Source organism: Toxorhynchites rutilus, chromosome 2, assembly GCF_029784135.1.
Source record: "Toxorhynchites rutilus septentrionalis strain SRP chromosome 2, ASM2978413v1, whole genome shotgun sequence".
NCBI classification, from domain to species: Eukaryota; Metazoa; Arthropoda; class Insecta; order Diptera; family Culicidae; genus Toxorhynchites; species Toxorhynchites rutilus.
In genome coordinates, this window is record NC_073745.1 from 48743619 (window position 1) to 48763222 (window position 19604).

Sequence of the window (19604 nt, forward strand, 5' to 3'; positions counted from 1 at the left end):
TTCTGTGGCCTGGACTACAGGAGGGAAAATCCACAGAACAATGCAGAACCTGCAGAACAGTTAGCATCAAGGAAAAACTTGAACGACGATTGCAGCAATAATTTTTTTTCCTTGTTGGGTGTAAAAGGTGAGATTAGGATTTATAATCCTGATCGGCGACACAGACCAAACTTCCTTGGGTTCCAGAATAGCCTTACCAAGGTGAAGTCTGCGTCTTGTTAGAGCTCCGTAATTACAGAGCAAATGTTCCGAGGTTTCGCTTTCGGCATTACGAAAGCGACAAATATCACCTTGTACTAAACCTATGTTTTAAGATGGTATTTGTTCGGACAGTGTTTTGTACAACATTAGTAAATGTGCTGAAGTCTCCCTTATTAAGACTCAGAAATTGTTGAGTAATTTTAATACTCGTCATGATAATTTTTTTGACTGGTCAACACACAATCAGAAATTCCACAGAATGGCTCGCGATCAGTGAGGGGTGAGTTTGAGCCATTTCTGCCAAGTTCATCTGCTTGCTCATTTCCCTCTATACCGCAATGGTCAAGAATCCAGGAATATTCACCTTAGAGGTACAAACTAAGTTTAGATTTCAAACAGCGTGAAACTTAAGCTATGGGCCTGATCACGAACGTCACTTCACGGTGAAAACGAAGTGAATTGTATACAACCTTATAACGGCTGCCACCGTGTGTGTAGAATCCGGGAGAGTTCATCCGTCGTGACAACTTTGATGAACTCGGTGTTATTATGAATACCACGATACCGTCATGTTACGGAAAAAACTGGTATAGTTGTCACTTGTGTTTTAGATGGTGAAAGCTAATCACGCGGAATGGAGTAAGTTTAGTTTCGTATTTCTTCAGCTTTTTTTGCTATCATTTTGAATCTTGCCTTGTCTTGTTTGGGAAAAAAGATAAGCAAACAGCAATTTACTCACTTGGTGGAATTTTTAGACGAAATCCTGACGTATCCGTTGGACTCCATTACTGCGATATGAGGAGTACAGTGGAACCCCAATTATCCGCGAGCGAATGATCGCGATTAATCGCGATAGCGAGTTCCATTGTAAATCTATAGGTCTTTCGAAATTTGTCAATGAGTGGTAGGCTCATGGTTTTTTGTTATGCTCATGGCTTTCGAATTACCTGATCACTGGTGTACACGACATTACGGATGGATAGTTTAATGATTTCTGTGTTGATAAAATAAAGTTTCTATGCTGAAATATCTTTTTTCGTGTTTTCACCTCATTTTTAGTTCAATAGTCTGTTATCCGCGGTGACCCAGCCCGACTATTTCGCGGAAAATCGGGGTTCTACTTTAATTAAGAACTAAAAATGTAGCTCCTGCAGGCCCATTGAAACATGGCAAAAGGTAAGTAACTCTACCTCCAATTATCCTAAATGAATAGCAATTTTTTATTTCCATTTCTACAACTAATCTACTCCTAGTAGACTAACAGAAAGCACACCAAAAAACACTATAAAATGTAAATTGAGGCCACTGGCCCAGATACGTTGTAACAGTGTGAGAGAAATAACAATTCGTCATCTCCCATTAGAAAGAACTATCATCATGGTTGATTATGTATAATATTGATTTGTTGATATTTTGAGTATTGAATAATAACCGTGAAGTTCTTCCAACATTGTAGAGCAGGTTTTTGTAATTCAAACATTCGCACGATAGTTATAAAGAATAGGGTCATTATTCTTTGTCCTTTTTACGTGATAAATATTTTCAACGATATTGTTTTGAAGCATGCTTCGAATAAAAGAATATTAAAAAAGTGATATTAGATTTAGGAGCCAAATATACTGTAAAGTTTAATGTTTCTTAAAAAATAAAGAAGTAAACTGAACTGAAAAGTTTCAAACAAGGAAAAAATTGTCTATCATTGCAAAGCAATCACAAGATACTGGTTTGAAATTCTTTTTCATAATTTTGATATCCGTTCAAAGAAAATCTGAATCACTTTCTTTAAGAAAATTCCTTGAAATCCATCAGATGTTTTATATGAAGATTATATTTCTGACCGATGCTGTTAACCAGTCTCTGCTTAAACAATTAAATCAAACCTCGTGTCCCGTATATCAAATTGCTCGAGAATAGGAAGGATAAAAGGATTGAAATTCAGAATCCCATATGGGAGTAGCTCAGATTATACTAATCGGGAGGTGGATAAATTCGGGTTTTCTATGAGTTAAAGAAGGTATTATTATTCAACAGAATTGTAGAAACGGTTCTTACAAAATGACTTGATCTATACTAAATGCTTCTCACTATTCAAACGAGTAAGACAGAGCTAAGAAAAAGAATATGCGAGATTGTCATTATTATACATAATAGTCATTTTTATCTGTAGAGTAATTTATAGAAAGGGAAAATAAAATTACATTGACATATGTTCAACAACTACTTTATTCACGAGCAACCAAGTATTCCTCCTCATCTTTGAACCAGCGTTTGATTCAGCAAACTTACGCACCAAACAGATGAATCATGGAATAAGCCCGAATAGTTGGCATTGAAATACCGAATCATCGAGGTACAATCGCAAACTTTTCATTCAAAAACATACGCTTAATTTAATGGAATATTATCTCATACACTGTATCAATTTTACCTACATAATGTTCAAATGTCCGAAATTATGCAACCGACGTAACGTTCTAACGGCCGAAATTATACAACGCTTATAAACGGGAATGAACTCTTTCACTTCACGAAGTTTATTTTTACACGCAACTGTCCGTGACAGTGATGATAGACATAAAAATATTAAGTGAAGTGTAAGTGACGTAAAAGCGTACGTGGCAGTGATGTTCGTGATCAGGCCCTATATTAGGCTATATTGATCGTTAAATGCAGTTTAAGGTCAATTAGAAAACGTTTATCCAACTCCAAGGTGTGGTGGAAAAGTCTATTCTGATTTGATTAGCTCTGCTTAGACTGCGATATCGAAGAAGATCTTCGTCTGACTGCATTATTTTCTCCTACCAAATTTCTATAAATAGAATTAGTTTTTTAGCACTTTAACAGACGCTTGTTGGAGTTTTTTACAGCTACTAGATAAAACTTGTTCAGTTACTGATGAACTTTTGAAAATAAAATTAAAAATGGCCAAAATTCAAACTTATGACCTTTGCATCGATGATCCTCAATCAAACCATTTGCTCCGTTAGAACACTTAAAAATGTAATGCCAAGCAGTCGAACATAAACTATAAAACACTGACAGCAAATGCTCATTTTGGTAATCCGTCATGTGTTGTACAAAAACTGCTTTGCAGTCGTATAAACGTTTTCAAATCGTTTCACTGACAAATTACTCAAGTACACATCGATGGTTGAACAAAAGCTTCAATTTGGCATAAATAAGCTTTTATACAAGGTGTAGTTAAGCATATTGTCTTATCGAGCGCTCAATGCTATTGTTGGACCATTATTAAACTGATTAATTTGAGCCAATGATCGGTTTGTGTCGATAGGGCAGAGAGTAAATAGTCGAATAAAACATATATATCAGGCTTAAATTGCGTCTGTTCAGCTTTTCATGAGTTGTTGAACAAATAAAGCACCCTCAAAAATTTTCACTGACGTCACTGGCAGCTAAATATAAATGAATGAACAAAAGCTTCAATTTGGTCTGAATAATCTTTTATACAACATATAGTCCATCATATCGTCTTATAAAGCACTCAATACTATTGTTCGACCATTATTGAACTGACAAGTTAAAACATCTAATGATTGTTTGTTGGGTACCCAAGATGGCAGCCCCGTCACGAAGGGGTCGTTTGGCTAACTTTGCCAACAAATTTATCAGGTTGTTTCAAAAGTTTTTATTCTCAAAGGTCAGTCGTTTCCTAAGTGTCTGGCACCATGCTGAATAGTATATTCATCACCACCTTAAGCTTTTCACATAGAAGAGATGTCTCATCATGTGCGGGTTGCTATATCCGGCATACACTGTGTCGTGCATAAGCTCACTGCGCCCATCATGCGCTATCGCTATCACTATTATACGCAGGTCACCTGGTGACCTATCGTATGCACGAGACCTTCATGCAGGCTGACGAGACTGTGCTCCGCCTTACATTCCACCATTCGGTGAGCGCATCGCATGCAGCCTTTATGCGTGCTATCGTGCCTCTCTTACGCAGGCCACTCGGTACCGTATCATGCACATTATCGGAAACCGGAAACGAAAACAGAAACCGAGTTATAAAGACTATGATTTTTTTTCAGACTGAAGTCTCTCCAGTCTACCAAATAAAACATATCAATGAAACTCGTGTACTGGAATAGGATATTTTGCTCGTCTCGACAGTGACTGAAGCCAAGACGAGACGAGACGAGACGAATTGCGAATTGCGTCTCGTTTTCTGGAATAGGACCTAATACTTCTAGCAAGAATCCAAAACAAAAATCCATCAATTAATAGACAATTAGACATCCCCTCCCCTCCGGAAAATATATAATATAAATATTTTATATATATAATATAAACTTGATCCATTTAGAATCCGAAATCACAAAACCAATTGTATCTCGGGATTGGTTAAAGGTACAAACAATGTTTTTATAATAAAAACCAGATAGTTTATTGTTCTTTTCAGAAAAAAAAATATTTCGTTACAGTTTTGATGAGCTTTTGTACTTTTCATCGGACACCCTCCATCAAAGTTTGGACTCTCTGTTGGTTAACCTCAGCTGCCATTTTATTCCACGATCTCTTCATGTCTGTAGCATCCCGAGTAACGTTGGCACCCTTCTTCAAATTCCGCTTAATTTTTCGATTGGGCGGAATTGGGGGGCAATTGGAAGGATTTTGAAGGGTCTTTTTCAATGTCATCGATATAATTGTCACGGTACCACTGATACTCGGCCCTTGTCACTATATATGTTCGAGTCGAGCCATTGTCTTGTTTGTGACGAGAACCTTGATCTGTCCGCAACTGAAAATCGCTTGCCAAATCAAGAACTTGGGGAAATCTCCTCTGCAGTGGTCTCATAGAATCTCAGACCTGGAAGCTGTCCAAAATCCATCTTCACGAACGTTTTGTCATCCATCGGCATACTATCTTCGTACTTTGTCAAAACCTTTCGAGTGCGTTTTTTGGCCACCTGATTTTGCTTTAGGGTCCTGATTGGTTGCTTGCAGGCACGGAAATTATGATAACCTACTCGCATACGGATGATACTTTGGTCAGAGTTGTTTTTTTGGTAACATTGTAGTCCGAGAGTCTCGGGTTTGCCTTGATTGTTCTCAATACCTTCAATCTCAGATTCCGATCTTAAGTTTCACTACTACGCGTCCTCTTATGTATCCAAGAAACAGTTGTACGTTCACGGAAACGTTGCAGCATATCATTACCTTTCAGTGATTTCGCGATTTTAGTACCTGACTGTAAAGTTCTCCTGATGTAGAAATCCAAACATGCTGTCACAAACTTTCGGTTCATTTGCAGCCGCTCACACCGATAGTTATTGAAATTCTGTCTAGACTTCTCCTGCTTTTTCTGCTCGGTTTGCTCACGTTGTCGTCTATCCTGCTTCCCTATCTCTCTTCAGTTCTCTCGCTCACTCTTGGCCAACTCTTTCGCCGATCGGCCATGGTTGCCAAATTACCATTCACCAATTCTACACTGACCACGCCGGATTTTGAATGTGGGTGTCCAAAATTAAATTTCTTCACTCGGCTTCTATCCCGCACAACAATATGCTGGCAAAAGATTTAAGATACGCCTACTACGATCGCTGCTATAAAAATAACAGATTCCGGATTCTAACTGAAACAAACCTTATTGAGAATGACACTTTGCCAGAGAATGTCACTTTTTTCAAATATTATAATCGATTAATATTGTTCGTCAAGTTGACTAACATCGGTGTATCGCAAATTATTCTGGAGTACCGGGTGGATCTATCTTCTTTGCCTGTACCCAAAAGCGTTGTGAAGAAACCAATTGAATCGAGGGTCTCTTATTCTTCTTCTTTTTGGCTTTAAGAGGGTTTAAACTTTTCAGTTCATTCGCCTCTAGAAATCGAGGGTTTGAATCCGGTGTACAAGGTCATTGTGTCATCGCATAAACCGATAGAGGCGAATTAACTGAAATTTTTAAAGCCTCTCAAAAACAATCAACTAATCATAAACCGAACGAAATCATGATTTCACACATGCATCGCGAGTGAAATATGTGAAATGTTCAATACTATTCGTATAAACAAAATCTCAGCCTGATGCGGAGACACGCGACGGCATGTGCCAGACACGTTTTCATTAACACGTTCCCTGCCAGACCATTTTCCGAAGACTTTCTGATTGTTTTGATTTAGATTTGTTACATGACCTGAAGGGAAATTTCACCGTGACGCGCCTACGCGCCGCAAGACCTTGAAAAGGGATAAGATATCAGTACTACTGATCACTAGTAATGTTCTATTACTAGTGACTTCGAAATACTGCCATTGATAGCAGAACTAGCCTAACGTTTCCCTGGGGGAAACAGACGTCGTAATTTATGTTATTGATTCGGTTATTGACAACAAAATTTTCTTTTCGATAATTTATTTATATTTTACATTTTCTTCCAAAATAATTTGCCAGAGCTTTGTGCTTTGCAGAAATTGTTCTATCCGATAAAATATTTTCTTTTAATAATTTGTTTTCACTCTTTTGAACCGTAATCAATAACATACTTAATAGAACGGTCGTTTTGATTTACATATACATGCAAGGAGCGAGCACGCTTTTAGAATTCGAAGACAAACTAGCTATATACCTTAGCGGAGCGAGCGGCTGTGCTCTGTATTAAAGCTATGCAAAATAAAAATCCTTGGTATAAATGGTGCACGATATCCAGCGAAATTTCATTGGACACATCTACGGAACCTAGCGATATCTACACAACAACCAATTATAAATTTCCCAATTTTGATGAACTATTCTATCCTTATTGATATCCCTGCTTTTCTTCGCAGAGTATACACTAAACACACGGATGAGAGAGGGGGTGGAGATGATGCTATATATGCATGTACACGATCAATATCAATGAAGGGGACGTACACAATGGATCATCGATGAGGCCCAACTATAATTTTTGTGGGCATGTTCCGGGCCCATACCTTGCTGTGTCGTCCAGTCGTCGAATTCCAGCTGTTCGTTCAGCTCTCGCTCGTGGGCCATCTGGAGGGCCGCATCGCCTTCGTCCGTCATGTCGAAAATTTCCGTCACTTTCACCTGCGGAAATGAGAAAAGGAAGAAATATAAGATTATAGGCGAATCTTCAAAAAAAAAAAGGGCGCGATGAAGTGACACACACACGTACCTTATTATTATCATCCAAATAGTAGTACGCGTACATCGCATCGTGGTGTGTTGTCGCCTGGAGAATATGATCAAACGTATCGTAGTCTGGGTGATCCTCGTTTGGGTGGTCCGGATGATGCTCGTACTGTCCACCAAAGTAGTGACGATAGTGATAGTGGTGATGATGGTCCATGATGTTGGTGTTATTGTTATCACTAGTCACAGCAATGAGATCCGATCCGTCATCAACTCGTACATCCAGCAGGGAGGATGTGGTACACCTTTGAGTGTGCAGTCGCACTTGAGAGGCCTTCCGTTGGCCTCCACTGCCCATGTACTCGGTGTAGGCGATCTGGCACTGAAGATTAGCTGCGAGCTGAGATGGAAAACATCATTTAGAAACAATCGCTCCAGAAAGGAATCTATCGACGGTATGATTTTACCTGCTGTCGCCGTCGAACTTTAACCAGTATCGAATTTAGGGTTTTCAAAGCCAGTTTGCTTGCGGACCACAGTTGAGTGCCAATTGCGGGGGTTGCTACCATTAATCTGAAATAAGACAGGGAGCAGCATTAGAACTATTGAGATCAAATCAATTGTTTAGAAGAAAACCATCCAAAGGTTAGCAAATAATGTTAGAAAAAAATCAAGGGGGTTGTATCCGTGACACGACCGCTTAGGACGTAGGACTACGTAATCTTTTTTTGACGTAGAACAACATCTTTCAGGAAGAGTGCCAAATCAGAAAATAGGTCACGTTTTTATGAAATAAAGTTAACGTTGATAACTATTTTCACAGCGAACGAATTCTAAACCAATCGAATCGGAAATGAGATTTATTTGATATGCTATACATTATGATTCTCTGTTTCCTAAACGATTTAAATTAATGAAAACTGGAAGAATTCCCTTTTTGCTAAACATTTGTTCTGCCGATTTATGTGCTAACCCAAACCGTACCATTAATAACGAGCAACTAACGTTCGTTTCTATCCGTTTTCGACTTATTCGGTATAAATAAGCCGGAGCAACATTGTTGCCCGCGAGTGTCGATCGGGAGTGGATTGTTTTTCTCTAGACAAGTGAAAAAGGAGTATGGAGTAGAGTTTCATTCCCCAAGGGCCCTTCTCAGGGCTAGAGGCGAATGAACTGAAGAAGTTTATACCCAAATATAGAAATTGCATTTAATTCCATGAACCACAGTTGCGAGCGCGATAGCAACACAACGAGCGAACATTATTCTTGCCTAATGTTGATATACATGTACACTAAGGTGCCAATGAAGGTGCCTCAAATTGCAAAAAGTTACCATATACAGAATGTTCACCACCTCGAAAAACACCCTATGCTGAATTTCAGCTCAAAACCCTGATTTTCGGCGATTTCGGTTTTCAAAAAACTCAAATTTTAACGTCTGCGACACTAATAAACGAAGTTCGAATTAGCTAATATTTTGCATACGGTATATTATCGTGCAAATCAACACTTCGCAGCAGGTTCCGAATGATAAATTGAGATAACTATTTTTATTGGCACCCATTTTTATTGGTTTCGTCTCGTATTCCGAAAAAAACTAAGTCCCAGAGTGTCGATTTTTGACCATTTTGACGTAGGACTACGTCTAACCGGAAGATATAGGGGGTGAAATGGAAATCTAGGCACTGAACAAGTAGGAAAAAATGCAAGATTTGGAACGCTTATAACTCGAGCATTTCTCAATAGATCGCAAAGGTTTTTGCATCAATTGATAGGAAATATATCTACGCATCTATCATAACGAATAAAATTTCATTTTTCTTGAGATAAATAATTGAATAATTGTGAAATATCAAGCATTGTCAAAATGCACCATGTGCCCATTTTTGATTGGTCCATTTTGTGCTCCTCAAATCGTACCGACCAAAACGGGCAACCAGAGCAGCAGCGAAATAGAATGAAGCACGATTGGAAAAGAAAAAGAAAAAAATGAACGAAACATTGGTCGCTGTCTCACACATGCGTAATTCTCGAGCCAGCCAGTCAGCTTAAAAATCCCCGCTCCGCTGCCGTAACGATCATTCTCATTCAAACCGTACACCACATCGGTTCGCATCAAAACACTTCAACAAACCAACCCAAGCAGCTATGTCTGGACATGGCAAAGGAGGAAATATGAAGGGAAAGGCAAAATTCCGCTCGAACCGTGTTGGTCTGCCAATTGCTCCGCAAGGGTAGCTAGGCCGAGTGAGTTAGTACCAGTGCACCGGTCCACCTAGCCGGCGTTATATAGTTTCGGCCGTCGAAGTGATCGAGTTGGCTGGTAAAGCTGCTCGCGACGATAAGAAAACCCGCATTCAGAACAGAACACATTCGGTTCGATGGACATCAAGACAACAACAGGCAGTTGCAGCGAGTGGCAAACGCAATCGCAAAACGGCAGCTGGTAGCAGAAGAAAAAAGTTTGTTCTTTGGTGGCAAATCCAGAATAAGGCGGCATCGAGGGCGTTCGAAATGGTTTTTTTTTCAAAACCACGAGTACTAAGTTTTCTAAAATTCCATAAAACACGGCGCTTATCAGGGCCATTAAACCTTTCAAAAAAGAGTTTACGAAATACAGTTCAATGCTTTCTAAAATAATATCCAAAATAATAATAAAACACAAATTGATTTTTTCATAATTTGTTTGCCAGTATATGATGAGTATGTGAATTTGGCAGTTGTTCTGAGCTTATTTATGGTTGGGGACTTTCCCGATTATTCAATATTCATTAATTTTGAAATTGCTTCTAGATTGAAAGTACAGTAATTTACATTTAGCTCGACATTCAGCTAATTGGACGGACCTGTAATGCGACATATTTAGTTGGACATTTTTGTAAACATAAAGTTCGAGGTCCAAATTATGACCCCACATCGAAAGTCGACACTGTACCACTGTCATCGCAAATGTTCAATTACAGGTTAAAATCGCCTCCAATGCGACACTGAGTGGCTCTTCGGCACGTCGCATTGAATGTAATTTACTGTACAACATGTCACAAAACTGGATGGGAAGAAATTTTCCAACTGTGAAAGCTGTGGCGAGTGGCAAACGCAATCGCTAAACAGAAAGGTTTAGCCGAACAAGATGGGGATATCGAGTGATAACAAAACAATAAACTCTTTAGATTAAAGATAATTTTGTGATCCTGAAAAGGACCCTTTTTAGCCTGCATGTGAATCCAACGAGCGAACAAATCGTAATGAATGTGTTTTTTTGCCATCGCTGCCTTTTAACGCTCATTCGTTCGTCTCGTTGGACTCGCCCCTCTGGCAGAGTCTGCCGATTTGTCTCTATCCTGTGAGTGTGTACCGCTAGAGTACAAAAGGCGCGGATCCGCTGAAAAATATATCATTCTCTTTCAAACCGTAAATCAGTGTGGTTGTGTGGCATCGTTTCACATCACATCGCATCAACGGATTGGTGCCGGAGCACCAGTATACCTAATAGCGGTTATAGAATTTCGGCCGCCGGAGTGCTCGAGTTGGCTTGCAAAGCTGCTCACAACAATAAAAAAAAACCCGCAAAACCGAACAGAACAGAGCACATTCGGTTCGGTGGCAACAACTAGTTTCAGCGAGTGGCAAACGCAATCGCAAAACGGAAGCAGGTAGAAGAAGGAAAAAGTTTGTTTATACAGACTGCTTTGGTGGCAAAACCAGCCATCGTAAAACACGGCGCTTTTCAGGGCCATTAAACCTTCCAAAGAAGAGTTATTGAAAGTTTTTCACAATACCAATGCATTCTAAAGAGACATAATATGACATATAATATAAACTGATTTATTTTGTTTATCTTGTTCTTGAACTTATTGGTGGTTGGGGTCTTTTAAATTGATCATTCAGTTTTCACAAACCCATGCATGGTTTCCGAATTAAAAATGGCTTCAAATTACAACACAGTGTATGCAGGATGGCATTAACGAATTTTCTCGGTAGCAAGAACTGCTTTCTTTGGTTGATAACTGATGTTGAAAAATGAATGACGTTACATCTGCATTGTATAGAAAAATAACTAAGGAGCAACATGAGCTATGTATTTCCTTATTCTTCTTTCTTTGTTTTTAAGAGGCTTTGAACTTTGCAGTTCATTCGCCTTTATGTATTTCCTGCTGCTCTGTTCTTATTTTAAAGGGCTTTAATCCGAAGGTCATTCGTCCATGTATTTACTGTTGGTTTTTCAGAACGCTTATAGCTCGTTTATTTCTCGACAGATCGTAGAGTTCGTCTCCAAAACCTCAGTTCTTTTTCATTTTTATTTACTTTGTTTGCGGAAACTACAAATCTTACAATTCATTCGTCTCCGAAACACGGAAACAGTTTAAGGTACGGTAATGTGCTCAATAGTGAAATATATGATAGTGAATGAGCTGATGACCACCTATGCATCCCCTATCACAGCCATCATTTTGATTGTACGATATGTGCATACGTCGAAAGATGCCCTGCGTTTAACATTTAATAAGTACAAAGCCTTCGGAAAAAAATTAAGATTTAACTATAAGACAGCGAGAAAAAATTGAGAAAGTTTGTAAAAAAAAACGCAAAAACACAACACCAAAGGTTCTTTTTAGAACCCCCAACATGTTCATGAAGACTAAACAGTAAACTAATCCATTTTTCAGGTAGATAGGTAGGTATTCACGTAGCAGAAGAAAATAAAACAATATATTTAAAATATATATTTAGCAAAAGCTGTCCCCTTTGTATAGTCCTACGTCACTCCGGTTATGTCCCCGACATTACCAACCCGTCTTTTTTTCGAGATGACAGTAGATCTCGACGTTTTATGCAATTTTAAGACATTTTTAAGACATTATTTAGGACATAAATTTTCGAATTCCCCGATTTCCTTTAAATTTGTTGTAGAAGATTCGAAACATTCAAACGTATACGTGATACACGAATCAAATACAGCGTTCGTTGTACGGGTAATGAGAGAGCAGAGAGGAACTACCGCGAATTAAACTTCGCCATTTTTCGATAGTTCGAAGAAATATTTGCATCAATCGATAGCAAATGTCAAAAAAAAAAAGATTTCATGCATTACTCAAATTTCATGCAAGATTTTATTAAAGCAACGATGAAAGTGTCACCCATACATTGATCGTTCTTTAATTGGGCTGGAAAATTGACCCAATTATTGAATTTTACTAGCTAACTGGACTGCAAAACAGCACAAGCAATATATCGAATTGAAAATGATGTCTATTATTGATACACATCTACTTTGCAACCCAGTTAACGCATGTCATGTTAAGGATAAGTCCAGTTAGCGAATGACTGCTGTATATCGCTGACAGGGCGACGAACGTGTTAAGCAGGTGCTGGGTTGCGGAAACATGGGCAATTGTTCAGCGAAAAATAATATCATTACTAGGAGGATGGCAGCGATTGTCATGAGACGATTTACTGATACCGGCATGACATCGTATCACAAAAATGAATCTAAAAATTAATGAAAAATATTAATAATCTTCATATTCATAATTCTCAATGACTCAATTTCTTCTATAATAGATTGAGGCGTAGAACCAATACGAATTAAACTCGAATTATCCGAAACACGTGGATACTGAGCCTACAAACGAACGGGTTTCGCAAGAAAAGTGACATTTGCTGAAAAACGCATTCTTACGAAAACTAGAATAGGCTTTTCGTTCGAATTGTTCAGTTTTCGAAAGTTCGAATGGATGGATTCGATTCGTACGAAAACAACAGAAATTCAAATGTGACATACTTTCGACCGTTTTCTATTCGTTCAAAAACAAGAATGAGAGTGAATATCCGAAGTGATAAACAAGCGGATTGAATAATAAAACTCCGTAGTTCTACGTCATAAATGCGGTCGTGTCCTAGATACAACCCCTTACATTTTTTTTTTAAATTCGTTGGTTCATCATTTCGGGTATTAATTGCGACTACGTCGAAATTTCATAAATAACACTCTAGTAAAAAATTTCGGGGACTCTGAAAAGGTTTAATGGCTTACGTGGTACAATACACGAATTGGTCATATGTCGCAATTTGTTTCTTTTTACCAATGCACGCATTGCACTGAGTATTTAACGAGAGGCATCTTCCGTGCATCGCCATTCAACAAGCATCAAACACGCGTCTAACAGATGCACACAGTTGCAGCGATAAAAATGAAACATCGCGAGAATGACCGTTTATGAAACCACTCAAAGCCAGCGACCTTTGTTGTTTCGGGCAGATAAAGATTCTGAGAATTTTCCGCAGAGCACACAAATGGACAGAACAAATGTATGGGGAAATGGGAATGCTTCCAATTTTCATTAATTTGAACCATATACAGACTATGGGATTGTAATGTGTAGCAAATCAAACAAATCTTAAAAAAAATTCGATTCGATTGGTATGCATTGGTATCGTTAAAATCCGTTCGCAGCAAAAATAGTTATTAACGTTAACGTTAACCAGTTTTCTGATTTGGCACCCTTAATGTAAGTACCTACGTCAAAAATGATCAATTATCGAATGGGCGGGGTGAGTAAACACATGAATGAATGTACCAATTTGTTAGATTAACACTTAATCCACCACCTCCCATTAATGCACAGCACGTCACAAATTACGGGATAGCGAGGAGTGCTCGCTGTCGGAAACAATTGTCCCTTACCGTTGCAGCAAACGCGTCATTAGCTCTCCGCACATCGACTTCATCTCACACGTTGGATCGAGACTAACATTAACCGTGTTTCTATAGCGTGCCTGTGAAAGTCGCTGCCTGGTGAGACAACAACGACAGGCCGAGTTAAACTGTTCACCAAGTCTCGATGGGTAGATTATGTTCGCCAAGACCTTGTACCGGAACTGACGCCGTTCGAGTTGAGTTCCAACGGCGCTGAGGTTGGTGGTTTTTAGGTTAGTAACGGGAAGCATTATAGTGGGATATGGGACATTTATACAAAATACACGGGCTTTTACCAGCACTCAATTTGGATATTGTTAAACCGAAACCACTGATCGTAACAATCGAAGACGCATGACGCTTATATACACAACGAGAAAAATTATACACCAAACAACACTTACTTGGTCAAGGTGGCGAGCATAATGTCCGCTGGCAGAGTGGCCGGAAGGGAGAGTGCCTTCAGTAGCTTCGCTCCCCGATGCCTGAATATCCAATTCATCAATCCTTTGTTCGCTTGATCTACGGCAGCCTGGATAACGGTCAGCACCGTATCTGGCATCATTCCGACGAGGGCGTTCTGTCGATGCTGGGTACACTCCTTGCACTCATTACACTCCGGATCGTACTCTTCCAGCAGTTGTTCCTCCAGCTGTTTCGGCTGGTCGGACACACAGAATGTCGACTGCACCGAGAGGCACCTGGTGCAGCTGATCAGATTGTTGCGGTGGAGAAAGTTTAGCGCATCGTCAAATCCTTGCTGGCAGAAGGAGGACAAAATTTCCGGCGATGGTGGAAACAGAATTCTTCTGAAGCGATTTATGTTTTCCTTGGACAGCTCGATACTGGTGTTGGCCCAGTTCACGTGGAACATCTGGGAACTGTTGTCGCGGGGGCAAATGTCAGATTCGCCACAAAAGGGGCTCACGGTGACGGTATTTTCGTCCAACGTTGGCAGGTTATCGGAGAAGGCGCCGTCCATGTACCGTACGCCGTGAAACCGTGGCGGAAGGATACCCGAGAAGAATGGAATGAAACAGGCGCAGAGCAGAGCCTGGAAAAAAAGGAAAGTTAGGGTAATTCGCAAAACGAAGTAACAGGGATGTAATTTAAGGTAGCTGAATCAATCGTCATATTACACAATGCATAAACTTGCATAAGCATAAAGAAAAATTGTAAATTGTTAAGAGAATAGACAGCAATTTTTTTTAGTGTTTTTTGTATACGTGATGATTTTTGTATGTATTTCGTCAAATGAGGAAAAAAACAAATGAATAAAAAATAAGAAATTAAAAATAGAATCTTTAACGGTTTCATTGATTGCGTACTTCAGGTGTACTAAGGGTAAAGTGTATTACCCTTAAGCCGGAAATCACTGATCCGTTGACTGTCGGGTAAAAGACGGCGCTAGTGATAGTGATGATATTAAAAAATCTCTGCTAATACTGAGTTAAAATTATACGGGTGATACCAAGTTGAGAAGGCATAGTTCCTCTAGGTTAATGTCATTTGAGAAGAGGAAAAAATGTTGCGCTGTTCTGAATTATGGTTCTGATTACTGAAGGCGGTCAACTTTTTAGATGCTTTTCAGCACTATAATAATAAAATTCCCTCACTTCGGCATGACAATAAAAACTTCCTGACCTAAGTAATCTATCGGACCATCAATAATGTAGCCACTTGATTCCAATATAAGCGGCGTATTCTTAAGTATTTGGGGTAGTGGTGGGCATCCTGCGGCCCTCCGACGTTGTTTATGCGGCCCGCGGCCTGATTTGAAAAAAAATCATATGAGCGAAATTATGAATATAGTTGAAAATTCTTCCATACAATTGATTAGAAATAACTTTGCGTGTAAATCTCGTTAATCGTGTGTATCCAAACTAATCTTTTTCCGTTTTCTTTTCCGTACTAATTTAACCTTCTGACAATCGTTCTCGTTAGTACTCAAAAGACTTTTTCACGTTTCTGGTTCTGTTCTGCTCACACTCACATAAATTCATGCAAGTAACGGCAGTAAAATCGGGTTTATACGTTGTCAGTTACTCGCTGGCGAGTAAACGTCAACGATCCGAACAATTACGACTGTACCATGAAATTTGACATTTGATTTGTGTCCAGTCCAGTCGATTAATTTTTCTCGCAGATATTGGTGATTCAAAGCCCATGAAATAATTCTCCAATTTTCTCTACCCCATTCAGTTTCGATGCAGAAAACGTGCAGATGGATCTCATTAAACGCAGTGTGATTTAGAGTTGCGTGACAAATTTCAAAACCATGATGTCGTGGATTCCTACTCCAGATATGTTCCAGAAGCGCGATTTCCACAACTAATAAAACATACTCATTTTATTACTTCTTTGTTTGAATCCGCAAATATTTGTGAGCAATTGTTTAGTTATGAAAGAATTAATGAAATTAAAATCAAAGTCAAGGAACAAAATCACTGAAAGTCGTTTGGAAGACACGCTTCGCATCGCCATCTCTCACATTCAAGCTGATTTAGAAACAGGGTGTCGACTCAAAATCGGAAAATAAATTCCCTGATATTCCCTGATTTTCCAGTAATTTTTCAGAAAAAAATCCAGATGTAGACTAGTAATTCAATTCGCTAAAAGTACTTTAGCTGTAGCTCCGAAAACATTAATTTAACTTAAACAATGAAATTTAAGAACGTCTGTCGATATTTTATAATAAATGAATTGTTTATGATTTTTAATTGAGTTTAACGACGACTGATAAAGGTCCTAAAAGATTTTAAAAATGGATTTACTAATACAGTTCATAGTTATCTTGAAGAAGTCTCAAATACCAGTACAGAATGAGACATTTTCATTTTTATTTGGATCCATTTCATGAAACTGTTACGATTTTAACGAAATGCTTTATCTCGCAATCTTTTGGCTTCCTTCTGCACGTTTTCCAAAATTTTCCCCGTTTTACTTCCAGAGATTCCATTTCTGTTTTCTGTAGTCGTTTTATTAACTTTGATTCATCTGACGATAAAGAGAGCTCAATATCTTTATTGAAGCTATCCGTCCAAAGTGAAGTATAGCATCATACACTTGTCGCATAGCACAACCGTTTCCTCCCACATATTTTCATAAATACATTCGCTCAAGGTAAAGCCCTCTCAACGTTGGGGTTTCTAATGAGAGACAGAAGACCGTTTTGAGTAAAACTTCCGTCAACCTGTCCTTTTCAAAAATGGTTCAGTCGTTCATTTTTCGGATCATAGTGAGCAAACTTGTTTATGTTGCTAGCAATATTGTTTCAATGATAAATCTGTTGGAGCTCCACTGACACAACCAAAATCCGTCAAATATATCAAAAAGTCAATAGTCAAAAGCTTCCCGAATCGTTTTCCCTCCATTTTTTATCGGAATCAATGATGGAAAGATCAAGGATACATCAACGCAGTGCTTCGGATCTCAGACGAAATTTCAAGATTTGTCAGTCGTAAAATTTTGGCGAGTTTTTGAGTTCTACGTCATTCAGGAAGGGTGCCAAATCAGAAAACAGGTCACGTTTTTATGAAATAAAGTTAACGTTGATAACTATTTTCACTGAGAACGAATTCTCATGATTTGCATACCAATCGAACCGGAAATTCTCTATGATTTGTTTGATATGCTATACATTACAATTCGCTAATCTATAAACGGTTTAAATTCATGAAAACTGGAAGAACTTCCTTTTTTCGCATACATTTGTTCTGCCGATTTGTGTGCTAACCCTACCCGTATTTCGAATGCTTATAACTCGAACATTTCTTAAAAGATCGGAAAGATGTTTGCGTCAATTGATAGGAAATATTTCTACGCGTTTATCACAATTTATAAAATGTTATTTTCCATGAGATAAACAATTGAGCAACTGTAAAATGTCAAGCGTAACTGCCAAGTTTTGATTGGCCCGGTTTTCGGTTTCCCCAACACAGACTTCAAAGTCGATGTACTTGTGGAAATCTGCTTTGAAAATATACATGCAAGTCGGGGGTATTTTTGTTCCCACCGAGCTGTGTTTCCCTAACACGGACTTCAAAATCAATGTGCGTGGGGAATTTGCTTCGTCATAACATACAAGTCGGGGGTATTTTTTCCCACTGAGTTAGAGATAGGCAAAACAGTTCACTTTGATGAACGGTTCACTCACTAACCATTCATCTACGTGAATCAGTTCTTTTGAACCGTTCTTTCGCTCTTTCGTTCAGCGGTATTAAGAACAACATAGAATGTTGGCTGGAACCCAACATCAATAGACAGCTATTAATTGATATCGTTGGATTGGATAGTGTACGTATGTGATTTATGTAATAATTTGATGCGCTCAAAATATGTGCATTTTTTCATATTCTCTTTTTGGACAACACACTGGTTCCATGTAAGATTACATATTTCATAATGTTCATTCAGGGAAAAAAATCAACAGCGATTTTCACTAACAATCAATCACAATAACACGTACACGCAATAGGCAAATCAATTAATTGAAAGCAACGAAAAAACTTTTTTCTCAACATGCCCTCACTATAAAATTTTATGTTTACCTAATCCATGAATCGCCCCAGCTTCCCCCAGTTTTTTTTTTCGGATAATCACGAAATATATGAATGTTAGGCGGAATTGAAAGAATACATGTAATTGTAAATATATAGTTTTGCTTTTAAAACTATGAAAATCTAATTCAATTTTTAACACAAAATTGAGTATACATTAACAAAATGAACCCTGCGTTAGATGTATTTTGCTCATCATGACAATATCGTTTTATTTTCCTTACAAGCGTTATCGTTAAATTTGTTCATTCCGTCCAGCGCAAATCAGTTCAGCTGCACTAGTTCGTTCGCAAACAGTTCGCCCGCAAACACTTCGTTCTCAAACAGTTCGTTCCCAATAAGTTCACTCTCAATCAGTTCTTTCTCATACAGTTCACTCGCAAACAGTTCGTTCTGAACCAGTTCGTTCACAAGCAGTTCACTCTCCATCAGTTCACTCTCAAACAGTTCACTCGCAAACCGTTCTTTCGGAATCAGTTCGTTCACAAACCGTTCGCTCGCAATCAGTTCGTGAGGAGAACTACCGTTCTTTGAAAAAGAACGACCGTTCGTTCACTCTTTTCGGCGAACTAGTTCGTTCGTACCGTTCGTGTACGGTTTGCCCATCTCTACACTGAGTTGGGTTTCCCTAACACGGACTTCAAAATTAATGTGCCTGGGGGTATCCGCTTTGCAAATACATGCAAGTCGAGAGTATTTTTGGCGTTGAGTACTTTTGTGCTCGCTTGTCGTTGTGCAGACCGGAATATGTTTGCCTAAAACGTACCTTTTAATTGAGAAGCCTGCGAAAATCGTCATTTCAGATACTAGAGGTGAATGAACTTTCGCGGTTTGAGAACTACGTAAACATGAGATTTTCAATAATTTCAGAGGGAAATGTAAAATACAATGTTCGTTTGACAATTCTTCCGTTCACACATTTTGGTAGTCCGATGCATCATATCTAACGTAAAAGGACGTCCATAAAATTTATTGGTAACGATGAACATAATCTATTACAAAAACTTCGATGCATCCTAAAATAATATTCGAAGTGGTAAACAAGTGGATTG

At 38.7% G+C, this 19604-nt stretch overlaps 1 protein-coding gene across 1 annotated transcript in view; it reads right to left on the reverse strand.

Moving 5' to 3' along the window:
• LOC129765206 (1-acylglycerol-3-phosphate O-acyltransferase Pnpla3-like) overlaps positions 1 to 19604 on the reverse strand; it is a 78344-nt gene that overhangs the window by 8046 nt on the left and 50694 nt on the right. The window contains exons 4-7 of the mRNA XM_055765249.1: positions 14398 to 15047; positions 7764 to 7869; positions 7340 to 7696; positions 7137 to 7251 (exon numbers count right to left, since the gene is read on the reverse strand). Of these exons, the coding sequence (XP_055621224.1) occupies positions 7137 to 7251; positions 7340 to 7696; positions 7764 to 7869; positions 14398 to 15047 (1228 nt within the window). The remainder of the gene's footprint in view (positions 1 to 7136; positions 7252 to 7339; positions 7697 to 7763; positions 7870 to 14397; positions 15048 to 19604) is intronic.